General features: G+C 36.2%; 1 protein-coding gene across 1 annotated transcript; it reads right to left on the bottom strand.

The window, feature by feature from the left end:
* Nucleotides 1–4118: 4118 nt before the first annotated feature.
* LOC141714793 (uncharacterized) lies at nt 4119–4586 on the bottom strand. The gene has a single exon (XM_074518291.1). The coding sequence runs from the start codon at nt 4584–4586 to the stop codon at nt 4119–4121; it is 468 nt and encodes a 155-aa protein (XP_074374392.1).
* Between the last annotated feature and the right edge of the window lie 8335 nt (nt 4587–12921).

The raw sequence follows: 12921 nt of genomic DNA, 5'->3' as shown, positions 1-12921 counted from the left end.
GATTAAGCAGAATGCTATACCACTGAAGTATTTTGAGGAACTGGAACATGTTCTATTCATACTTCAAGTGAAAGACAGATTAACAGATAGTGCTGCAGGGTATTTAAAGTCTCAAATTCAAAGACAAAAGAAGCTTTATTCTGTAAAGTCTGACAGCACATACTGTCCCAAGTACAGAGATCACAAAGGTGTTATTATCGAAATGAAGCCTAACTCTGCTAAGATTATAACTACTTTTCTGGGTTATAAAGCTGTGGAATTCAATATAGAGTCTGACAAGGCATATCTGATCAGACTAGATCAGAAGATAAGAAAAGCTAAGATAAATGATCTCAGAGCAGCTATTTTTCAAACTGGAGAAGATACAGCTGAATTAATAAATGTTAAAAGGAGGATGGTTAATGAACTTGAATATGCTGAGAGATGTTTGTTGAAGAACTATCTCAGAACAACTCCTGATATCAAAGAGATCAGAAATTGAAGCCAAGTCAAAGATCTACAACTGCTTAAATTCTGAAGTGTATACGGACTGAAGTTGTTATTAGAAGTTTAAGATGGTAAAGCTGAAAGGACTGTAAGTTGTAGTTATCTAGTCAAATTCTCATGCATTTGTACTTAATGTTTTTAACATCATCAAATATCTGTTGAACTTGTATATTATGCTAATTTACAAGTTGGGGGAGATTGTTAGATATATTTGATAATATCATGTGTAATATGATTTGTGTTTAGTTTTCAGATCTTACTTAACAGGACAAATCAGTTCTTAACTGGAAATCAGCACTTATACTGAAGACGGAACTTAAGATATCGGAACTTAAGTTATCAAAACTTAAGTGATCAAAAGATATTTATCTAGAGATAATATCAGGTGTTAAGATGACTTTCAGATAAGACAGGCGGCTGATTGAAAGGAAAGAACATCGAGACTAAGACAAAAAGAATTATGCATGAAGAAAGAATTCTATGAAGAATAGAATACTTGGAAGAAAAGATAACTAGTTGATATATTTTAGGAAGCAGAATTATATTCTATAACAATTAGAATTTATCTTGTAAATGTGTAGTATATAAACACATGCATAGGGTTTACACTAAAAGTGTTATCATTATCGAAGTTATTATTCTTTGTAACCCTAGCAGCTCTCGTGATAATTTGTTCATCACTGAGAGAGGACAGTTCCATATTGTAACAGAGTTTATTGTGTTGAATAAAATCTATTTTCTGTTACTTGAGTTCTTATATTTGATTTGATTGTGCTAAACACTGTATTCAACCTCCTTCTACAGTGCGTGTGACCTAACATAGTATGTATCTATCTATCTATTTGTCAATTGCTCCTCTTGTAACTATGACGCTTAACTAAACTACAACGCTAAACACTAATCTTTTGGGAACCTGGATGTGTACAACCTCAAAAGCTCATGAGAAATTACCCAAATTACCTACGTCTGACATGTGACGGCTTAATATACCTATATGCGGATGGGTGGCCCTAAATACCCATGATACACGCTACTTATTAATGCGTATCTGAACTTTAACACAAATTTTATTCTCAGACTTATCACAACAAAAAAGACATAGCCCTCCTCTCTTTTATATCTACATGATTCTTTGCGGTTTACTTCATCTACTCTAGTATACTCTTTAAGTATTATGTGTAATACAAATTTATGATTCATATTATCTAGGGTTTATATAATTTATATTTAATTGAGATGTTTTTGATAAATGAAAAGGTCAGATTGTGCTTTTTGAGGATGGTTTCAGGGAGTGTTACGGGCCCAAAAAAATTGAAGACATGATCTGGGTGTTAAGAACAAGTGATGAAAATAGTATTGGGCTTCATGAAAATGTGATGATGAAGGTGTCAGTGAAGAAAGATATGGGGGGATTCGGGAAAAAGGTTAGGGGTGCTTGTGTGTAAATTTGATAGAAAGGGTAACACAAGATGCGGTGGTTCGTAATGTGTATTACTAATATGCTATCTATACATGCTTATCCTTGTATCAAAAAAGCAGTGAGAGTCAAGAAGCACATGTGTATCATGCACTTTGTTTGATACGTGTCCTTGAAATGTGTGTCCCCTCCGTAAAAAGGGCCACACATCCCGACGCTCAGTATATTGGACCTTTAATTTTATAATCTATTTATTTTGGGCCATCACCCAAAACTCATAGTCCTCTGATATGTAAATGTACATTTAAAGTTACCTTTATTTTGCACATTTAGCATAGGCCTCGAAACCATAAAAATATGACAAATATTGCACGATTTGTTGAAAATTTGTAAATAAAAAATAATTGAAAAATATTATATATTTAAAATAATCTTAAATTGTTATCTTGAATAAGTCATATTAATTCTAAAAATACTAATATAAAAATTATTTAAAAACAAACATTGCATTGTAAATCACCGTCAGTGCTCTCGTTTGACTAGATAAACTTCTAGTTTTAATGAAAAAATTATAGTTAACTAATATAATTATGTACACTTACTTTTTATTAATGACAATATATACATTATTATATCATTCAAATAATGATTCAAATTTTAGGTATATTATTAATCTTAAATATATGAGTTAAAAGCAGTTTATGTACCTGAACTATTGAACATATGCACTTTGTGTACCTGAACTACCATATCTAGCAGATTGCATGCTATACTATCAACTTTCATGCGAAATGCATGCTGCCGTCAGTTTGGGGTTAACACCGTTAGCCTGTTCTAAGCAAGGGATAAGACAGAGGGGTATTTAGGTCATTTCATTGAGTTGCTTCTGTGTGTATATGGCGGCAAACAGACACAATAACTATACCTTAATTGATCTTCATTAATACATTCTCAATTTATTTCCCCTCTTTTATGCTCTCTTACCTTTGTCCTAATGCCTTGGATTTTGAGAGAATCACGCTTTAATCCCTTCCTATTTGTTTGTGAGGAAAGACCTCACCTACTCTCTTCCAATTCATTATATTCTAAGCAAGCATATTTGCCGGCTGAAGGTCCCGATTTTTGTTCAATTTTGTATAGGCTTTGCATGATATATGTCTCAGTGATAACGTTTGTGTGTTTTGTATGTGGATCTATCAGTCCTATTTCATGGGTTGTCCATTTTTTGTTTGAAATCGTATTTATAGGATTTTTAATCGATTGTGTGCACAAGTGACATGGACTTATTTAGCATAAAGCTTCATGTTGGTGGTCAGTTCAGTGTAGAATCTGGATTATATGTTGGTGGCACGTACATGTATGTTGATAATTGCGATGTTGACGAGATGTCTGTGTTAGAGCTTGGAACCATGTTAGAAGAGGCTTTTGGCCCTGAGTTTTGGTTCTTTGATTTGGTGTTGTTGATCAACAACCTCATGAATAAGGCTTGGGACTCCTGTGCAGTGGTACATATGACTAACTCTACTAATGAGCAGCCACAACTTTTGCTATAGCTCAGATTAGTGCTGATCGTGGCCTCAATGAGTTCCATGAGGCACCTTCATTCCTCTGTCCCATCCTTGCAGCATATCTCATGTAGGCACTCTAGTCGAACTAGAATTTATTGCTTTGTTTATGTCCCTTTCCTATATTTTTCTCTATCTGTCTGTTATGTTGTTATCCTTTTTAAACAACTTTGTTATGTTTTTATCTAGTTCAATAAAGAAAGGGACTGATTGAATGAATTTCTATATGTATGGTTGTGTAATTTGTCAATTTATGTCCATTTTAAGAACCACAATGCCAATGATAACAAGCAACATCACATAAACTTCATAACTTATATCAACAAACTTTTTGAAAATGCATAACAAGTGTCAACTGGACAATAACCTAATCCAATCCACATTATATGACATAAACATACTACATCACTTAAACCAGTCAAAAGCAACAAATAAAAAAATTACATTTCATCAATTTGATCCACTGAGACCAAAACAAACAATTACAAACAGTACAATGACTACATTCAAATAAACACATGGATTAAGTCCAAATTTGGACGGGCTGATCTTCTTCTCTTTGTCTTGTAACACCATCAATTTCTCCAATTCCTCTCGATTCTTCTAAGCAAACCCAATTCCTCTCGATTCTTCTAAGCAAACCCAATATATCAGTTGAGATCAACCACTTTTGGAAATTTCTTCACCAATTTGTCCCAGACTTCCCAAGTAACCTCATTTTCATTACCTTGCTCCCACTGGACTAAGACCATTACCACTGATAAATCTCCTTTCTTTATGAGCTTTCTGTCTAAGATCTTTTGTGGTTTGAGATCAAATTCTCCAGTGTCAGCCATCTCTGGAAGGTTAACTTGAACCACTTTTTTAACACCAATCTTCCTTTTAAGATGTGATACGTGGAATGTGTTGTGTATTTTAGAATTAGGGGGTAACTTAAGCTGATAAGCCACCCTTCCTACTCTCTTAAGTATTTCATAAGGGCCATAGTATTTAGCACACAACTTGTTATTCTTTTTTAGAGCAATGCTTGACTGTCTGTAAGGCTGCAATATGAGGAACACTTCCTCTCCTTCAATAAATTCCCTTTCACTTCTTTTCTTATCAGCATATGTCTTCATCCTTTCTTGAGCCTTGAGGAGATTCTCCCTCAGTAGACTTTATAACATGATTATGTCCTTAACAAACTGATTTACCACATGATCTTCACATCTGGCAGTTTGGTAATTGATTGAAGAAGGAGCTTGTCCATAGAGAGCTTGATAAGGATTCATGCCAGTAGAAGAGTGGAAGGAGGTATTATACCACCACTCGGCCATTGGTATCCATTCTGCCCAGTCAACTGGTTTTTGCCCTGTCATACACCTCAGATACATTTCAATGCGCTGGTTGACTCTCTCTGTCTGACCATTCGTTTGAGGATGGTAGGCCGTGCTCATTTTGATCTTTGTGCCAAGGACCTTGAACAATTCTTACCAAAATGAGCTGATGAATATGGGGTCCCTATCAGTGACTATGTCAACTAGAACTCCATGTAATTTAACCACATGATTCAAGAACTCCTGAGCTACTTTGGCAGAGGTGAAGGGATGAGTAAGTGTAATTAAATGACAATACTTTGTAAGTCTGTCAACCACTACTAACATAGTATCCTTCCCTCTTGATCTTGGTAACCCTTCCACAAAATCCATCGAAATTCCCTCCCAAGTATGGTTTGGCAGGGGTAAAGGTTGCAGCAGTCCAGGTTTAAGCACATACTCACTCTTGTTCCTTTGACAAGTTTCATATTCTTTAACGAATCTAGTCATGTCAGCCCTGAGAGTAGGCCAGTAGAAGAATAATTATGTTCTCTTAATAGAAGCCGCAATACTAGAATGTCCACCCTCTATACTGCCATGAATTTTTGCACATATTTTCTCTCTTAATTGGTTCCCACTTCCAATGTAATATTTTCCTCTAAATCTCAGTTCAACAATGATGAGTTGATAATCCTTGTCTTCTGCATCATCCAGTGTCCCATTGACATTGAACTTTACTAACAATTCTTAGGCCCTCTGATCATTAACAAGGCTGTCACTAATTTCATTCTTCCAAGTAGGTATGACAGATATGATTGCAGTGCATTCTTCTTTAACAATCGAGGCCTTGTCATCTTCATTTTCGAACACCCTGGAAAGAGCATCTGCTGCTCTATTCTCTCTTCCTTTTTTATAAGTTACTACATAGTCATAGCCCAATAATTTTGATAACCATCTCTGCTGCAAGCTAGTAATTATTTTCTGCTCCATTATATGCTTGAGAGCTTGGTGGTCTATTTTAATGATAAACTGATGACCAAGAAGGTAGGCCCTCCATTTCTGCACAACCATAATAATCATATGTGGACATCCCCATGTGCCTTGGTCCAAATGCCTTGCTTAAGTATGCTATTGGCTGTCCTCCCTGCATCATCACAGCTCCAATGCCACTCATACATGCATCAGTTTCGATGATAAAAGGCTTTGAAAAATCAGGTAATGCCAAAACTGGGGTTTGGGACATTACTGATTTTAACTGGCAGAAGGCAATTTCAGCTGCATCACTCCACTTGAACTCCCCTTTTTTGAGCAATTATGTTAAAGGCTTGCTGATGAATCCATAACCCTTGACAAAACGCTTGTAGTAACCCGTTAATCCAAGAAATCCCCTAAAAGCTTTGACAGTTTTAGGTATGGGCCACTCCATCGTTACCTTTATCTTCTGGTAGTCAGCAGCTACACCCTGGTTAGAGATAATATGGCCTAGGTATTCGATTTGAGGTTTGGAAAAGTCACATTTCTGGAGTTTGACAAACAGCTTGTTGCTTCTTAATAAGTCAAACACAATCTGTAAGTGTTGTAAATGATCTTGTTCATTCTTGCTATAAACAAGAATGTCATCGAAGAAAACTAATACAAATTTTCTGAGATGCTCTTTGAATACTTCATTCATCAGCCCTTGGAAGGATGCGGGGGCGTTTGTAAGACCAAACGGCATCACAAGAAATTCAAAGTGCCCTTGATGTGTTTTGAAAGCCGTCTTGTAGATGTCTTCCTTCTTGACCCTAATCTGGTGGTACCCGCTCCTCAAATCAAGTTTTGAGAATATAGTGCTCCCCTTTAGTTCAGCCAACATTTCTTCTATTATAGGAATAGGGTATTTGTTCTTTATTGTAACAACATTCAACGCTCTGTAGTCAACCACTAGTCTCCATATATGGTCTTTTTTCTTGACTAACAATACAGGGGAAGCAAAGGGGGATGAGCTGTTTCTTATAATACCACTTTTTAGCATCTCCCTGGTGATTTTTTCTATTTCTTCTTTTTGAAAATAGGGACATCTATAAGGTTGTTTATTAACAGGAGCAGTGCCAGGCTTGAGGTTGATGTGATGATCTTGGCATCTTCTAGGTGGTAACCCTCTGGGAGCTTGAAATATATCACTATAGGTTTCTATTAGTGCTTGAACTCCTTCTGGCCTTTTGATCTCAGTAGTTTCCTTCACATCTTCCTTACTAGTGACTTGTATTAGAAAATAAACATCTTCCTCACTATACTTGAATCCCTTCTTCATTTGTGGTTCTAAAATGATTTGTGATTCCTCCCTATCTTGTAGTAACATCACTCTTTCTTTTTGCCAGTTAATAGAAATACTTTGTCTGGAGAAATCAAACATTACAGGGATGACATCTTTTATCCATTTAACTCCCAATATCACATCATATCCACCCAACGAAATTATATTCATTGGACATGTGAATGCCTTCCCAGCCATACTCCAGTGACCTACATCAACAGTGTTACAGCATTGCAATTTTTCGCCGTTTGCCACTGTGGCAGTAAATGCATCACAAGGAGTAGTAGATAACTTTAATTGTTTCACTAGTTTCTGAGAAATGAAGTTATGAGTTGATCCAGAATCCACTAATATACTGATAGTTTTCCCTTTCATCTTTCCAGTGATTTTAAGGGTGTGATTTCTTTTTGACCCCACCACTGCATTAAGGGAAATGGTTGATTTATCCTTATTAGTTTCGCAATCCTCTTCCTCCCATATTAAAGCTAACTCCTCAGTGCACCCCTCTTCTTCAGTTGAATCATCATCTAAAATCACATATAAGTTCTTTCTCCTACAGTTATGGCCAGGAGTGAATTTCTCGTCACAGTGAAAACATAGGCCTTTCTTCTTCTTTTCATTGATTTCAGCTATAGACAATTTCTTAGTTTCTCCCGTTACCGCACCTTTGACAGTTTCTTTACCTTCAAAATTCTGCCTTGCTGAATAGTTATTGATGTTAGAGTACCCCCTCTAAAAATTACCAGCACTTGTTTTAGCAGATCCTGTATCTCTTATCCAATACATCAAGCAATTGTTCATGTCCTCTTGCCATGTTCATGTCTCCTGTAAGGTTGCAGGCATGTGGTTGTATAGTGCTTGGGCCAATTCATCCTTCAATCCACTGATAAATGTATCAATATAGTAAGACTCCTTATGGTGTCCCTCTTGGGCCATCACATGACTTCTTAACTCATCAAATTGTGTGACATAGTCCTCCACTTTACCCTTTTGGATTAGTTTATTAAATCATCCAACCAGATTCTCATACCCTGTTGTTGAAATCTATTGCAAACCAGCATAGTGAACTCATTCCATTGTAAGAAAGGTTTCTCTTCTTCAATAGACCTATACCACACGCTGTTGGATTTTTAAACGCAGCGGGGCGTGGAAAAACACTTTTACACACACAAAATCCAAATAAAAGCATATAAATCTTGAATAAAAATTCGAGGGATCGAATCTAACCTTTAAAATTAATTCGGAGACAACGATCAGAGATCCTTAGCAGTTGCTCCTCAAGTGTGAAGCACTCCACCGGTATCCACCAAGAAAACGACTTTTAGGAGGAGGAGGAGGTGGAGAGAATTTGGTTTTCTGAAACTTTTGGGTTTCTGGGGTTTTTTGAGGTTAGAATAAAATTAGGGTCTATAATAGTGTATTTATAGGCAAAATTTTCAGCTGAAATTTTCCCATAAATATTATTATTATTATCCCATTTATTATTCTCATTAATAATTAAAACACCTTTTAATTATTAATCCTTTTTCTAAACACTTTAGAAATAATTCTCTCTCTTGATTTAATTTCCAAAAATTAAATCCTTAATTAATAATATTAAGAACTTTTCTTAATTAATTTATAATCAATTAAATCTCATTTAATCAATTATTAAATTTGCCAATTAATTATTTATTTCACAAATAAATAATTATTAGCCATTATTAATTAATTCCTCCACCAATAAATCATTCTCTTTTTATGGTGTGACCCTGTAGGTTCAATATTAAGCCGGTAGTAGAAATAAATAATAATAAAACTATTTTATCATTATTTATATAAATTCTCTAATTTATTAAATATGATTAATTAATTAATCACAATTATTCTACATCGTGAGTGATGCTTCTCAACATATCGCGACTATCCGGATAATATGAATTCACTGCTAAGAATACCAAGAACCTGTCAGTGAATAGTTACCGTACAATAAACTCCTTCTACTCTACAATGTCCCAATTAAATACAAGGCATGGATCTCGTGTCAAGCCTATCTAATTCAATCACTTGCTTACCATCTATTATGCGTAGTTCTATGCAAATTAGAAACTCCTTTCTAATTTCATTTACTCTGGCCAGAGATTCCTGAACTAGCATAAGTGGATCAGCCTTGAACATTCGCTTCCTTCACTGGAAGGGGTAGATCCTTTATTGATCATACACTATCTTCGTGTACAAATTCCTATACCCAGAAGAGCCCTAATAATTGTCCCTGGAGACTAAGAACTAAACCAAAGCATAGTTCAGTGTACACAAGATGACTATGATGACCTCAAGTCTAAGGATACTTGTACAACTATCACTAAGCGAACAATTGCTGACACGTGAGTGAACTCCATCAGTTGTTCAGCTGGGCGAGTCATGTTCAGTGAACTTATTCCATAATAAGCACCTACATACTAGCTATAGTGTCACCACACAAATGTCTATGAGAACAGACATCCTTCATAATGAAGCAAGCATAGTATGTACCGATCTTTGCGGATTATTAATTACCAGTTAGTAATCCTATGACCAGGAACTATTTAAGTTTAGAGTTATCATCTTTTTAGGTCTCACTATTATGATCTCATCATAATCCATAAAAAGCTTTACTCTAAACTATGGTATATCTTATTTAAACACTTAAATAGATAAAGCCCGTAATAAAAATAAAACAAGTCTTTATTAATATCAATGAAATCAAAACAGATTACATAAAAGTTATTCCTAAATCCTAATACATGATTGGACTTAGGACATATTCCTTTCAATCTCCCACTTGTACTAAAGCCAATCACTCTGGTATCTAATACCCATCTCATCTTTATGACGATCAAAGTGACTTTCAAAAAGTAGCTTTGTGAGTGGGTCTGCTATGTTGTTGTGTGTGTCAACTCTAATTCAATACAATATAAGAAATGTTACCGCGCTTCCACTAACCCTTTTTTAGACGCATGGTTCATCTACGTTTTCGATAAAATCAAACTCTTTGATTATCTCATCAAAACGAATGTTCCATCTTTCGAGAAGCTTGCTTTAAACCACATTAATCGCAAGCAAAATACGAACTGATTTAACAGGGCTTCATGTAAAAAGTTTCATCAAAGTCAATCCATTGCCTTTGTTTGAATCCTTTTCCCAAAAGCCTGGCCTTTTAGGTCTCCACCTGGCCATCTGCTATAATCTATCTTTTGTATACCGTATACATAGATTCCATTCTGGATTTCATGGCACTATGCCATTTCTCTGAGTCAACACTACTCATAGCCTCATTATAGGTCACAAGGTCATCATCATCAAATGATTGACAACTCATTGTCATTCTCAATGACAAGGCCATAATACCTCTCAGGTTGGCGAGACATTCTCCCTGATCTATGAATGGGCTGTTCCACAAAAGGTTGTTCAGTCAGAACAGGTGTTTCCATTTGATCCGTAGTAGTTTGTGCTTCTTGAACTTCATCAAGTTCAATTTTGCTCCCACTGTTTCCTTCAAGGATAAACTCCTTTTCCAAGAAGGTAGCATGTCTGGAGACAAACACCCGATGATCAGTGTAAAAGTGATACCCTAAAATCTCTTTAGGATATCCCACAAAACTATATTTTACGGATCGAGATTCCAGCTTATCTGGGTCAACTTACTTGACATAAGCTGGACATCCCCAAATCTTAACGTGTTTAAGACTCGGTTTCCTTTCTTTCCATATCTCATACGGAGTTTGAGGAACAGATTTGGAAGGCACCTTATTCAGTAAATATGCTGAGGTTTCCAATGCATAACCCCGTAGGAATACTGGAAGATTTGCATAGCTCATCATGGACCGAACTATGTCTAACAAAGTTCAATTTCTCCTTTCAGATACTAATCTGGAGGAGTCCACTGGGAGACTATACCATTTATTTAGAGATAATCTAGAAACACTCCATTAAAGTATTTACCACCTCGATCTGATCGAAGAGTTATAATACTATGTTTGGTTGTTTCTCCACTTCATGCTTATATTCTTTGAACTTTTCAAATACCTCAGACTTGTGTTTCATCAAACACATATCTGAATCTAGATCTAATATCTATGAGAGTAATGAAGTATGAAAATCCACCTATGGCTTGCTTAGACATTGGTGCACATACATCTGTGTGTACCATTCCTAGAAAATTTGCAGCCCTCTCTCCATGTCTTCTAAATGGAGACTGCAATGCCACTATAAAGTGAGATTTTCATCATCCCTTTTCTTTTACTAGTTTGTTCAATCTGAAATAAATTATGTCACATACATACAGACCATTATTTAAAGCACCACGTCCATAAAGAATATTATCTCTAAGAATAAATCATTCATTATTCTCAATAATAAATGAAAATCCAGCCAAGTCTAACTTGGGAATAATATTCCTCACAATCGAGGGAACAAAATAACAATTATTTAAAACAATGGTCTTGCCCGTAGGCATATGTAAATGAAATGATTCTACATCTACAGCAGCAACTCTTGCTCCATTTCCCATCAGTAGAATCACCTCCTCTTCCTCAAGAGTCCTACTTCTCCTTGGTCCCTGCAACAATTGCAGATATGAGAACCACAGGCGGTATCTAATACCCAAGTAGAAATGACATATTCACTTCTATCATGAACATACCTGAATCAGAAGCGGTAGTCTCACTACCATTCTTCTTCAATTCTACAAGGTAAACCTTGCAGTTCCTCTTCCAGTGCCCCACCTTGTTACAGTGAAAGCAAACAACTTTGCTCTTGGGGTCTTCAGCTTTTGGTGGAACCGGCGTTTTCTCACCTACTTTCTTCTTCTTGGAAGAGTTCCTCTTCCTTTTCTTAGGATTGGAACCTTCACCAATTAGAAGAACAGAACTCTTCTTAGGGGAAAAATTCGATTCCGCAGTCTTCAATATGTTGTGGAGTTCAGGCAGGCTGACATCCAACTTATTCATGTGAAAGTTCACAACAAACTGCGAGAACGAACTCAGAAGCGATTGCAAGACCAAGTCTTGGCTCAGCTCCCCATCCATGGCAAAACCAAGTTGTCCAAGATGTTCAATCAAATTGATCATCTTAAGTACATGGTCATTCACAGATGATCCCTCAGACATCCTACAACCGAACAACTCCTTCGATATCTCATATCGAGCTTTCCTCCCCGCCACATCATACAACTCTTGTAGATGCATTAGGATAGTGTGAGCATCCATATGCTCATGTTGCTTCTGTAGCTCAATGTTCATGGAAGCTAGCATGATGCATTGAGCAATATTCGCATCATCTATCCAATTACGATACACAACGTGTTCATCATTATGTGCATCACTAGCAGGTTCAGTAGGCTTAGGTGAGTCAATCACGTATTCCAGCTTCTCAATCCTGAGAATAATTCTCAAGTTTCGAAGCCAGTCAGCATAATTAGGACCAGTCAATTTGTGAGCATCCAGTATGCTCCTAAGTGATAGTGCAGAAGACTTAACGTACAAAGTAAATCTGTAAATGATAAACACATAACAACACTTAGAAAATATTCGATTTCATTTTAAAACACTATATGAATCGGGTCTTTATTCATAAGTGGCTCCCACTAGTTTTCCTAATTTATTCAACCCCCTACGTGAAAAATTAAGCATTCATAATGCTAGTGGGAATAGGGATCCTACATTCCATTACACGACCCGGCTGTAGCACGAACCGCCATGTAATGTTCAATAGGCAGACAACTCTTGTCAATTACATCTCATGTTATTCCCTAATCAAACTTTAGCCTCTTGAATAATTGAGTCTCGGCTGTAGCACGACAAACTCAATATTCTAAGTCAAGTCTAACCCAACATTCCGTACAGT

The sequence above is a fragment of the Apium graveolens genome, chromosome 3, assembly GCF_009905375.1.
Source record: "Apium graveolens cultivar Ventura chromosome 3, ASM990537v1, whole genome shotgun sequence".
Taxonomy (NCBI): domain Eukaryota; kingdom Viridiplantae; phylum Streptophyta; class Magnoliopsida; order Apiales; family Apiaceae; genus Apium; species Apium graveolens.
The sequence above is the reverse complement of the archived record's forward strand: the minus strand, read 5'-3'. Positions and strand labels throughout refer to the sequence as shown.

What these genes read in the sequence shown, in the direction of transcription:
- LOC141714793 (XM_074518291.1), bottom strand. Translation starts at nt 4,586, where the DNA reads ATGAAGACATATGCTGATAAGAAAAGAAGTGAAAGGGAATTTATTGAA.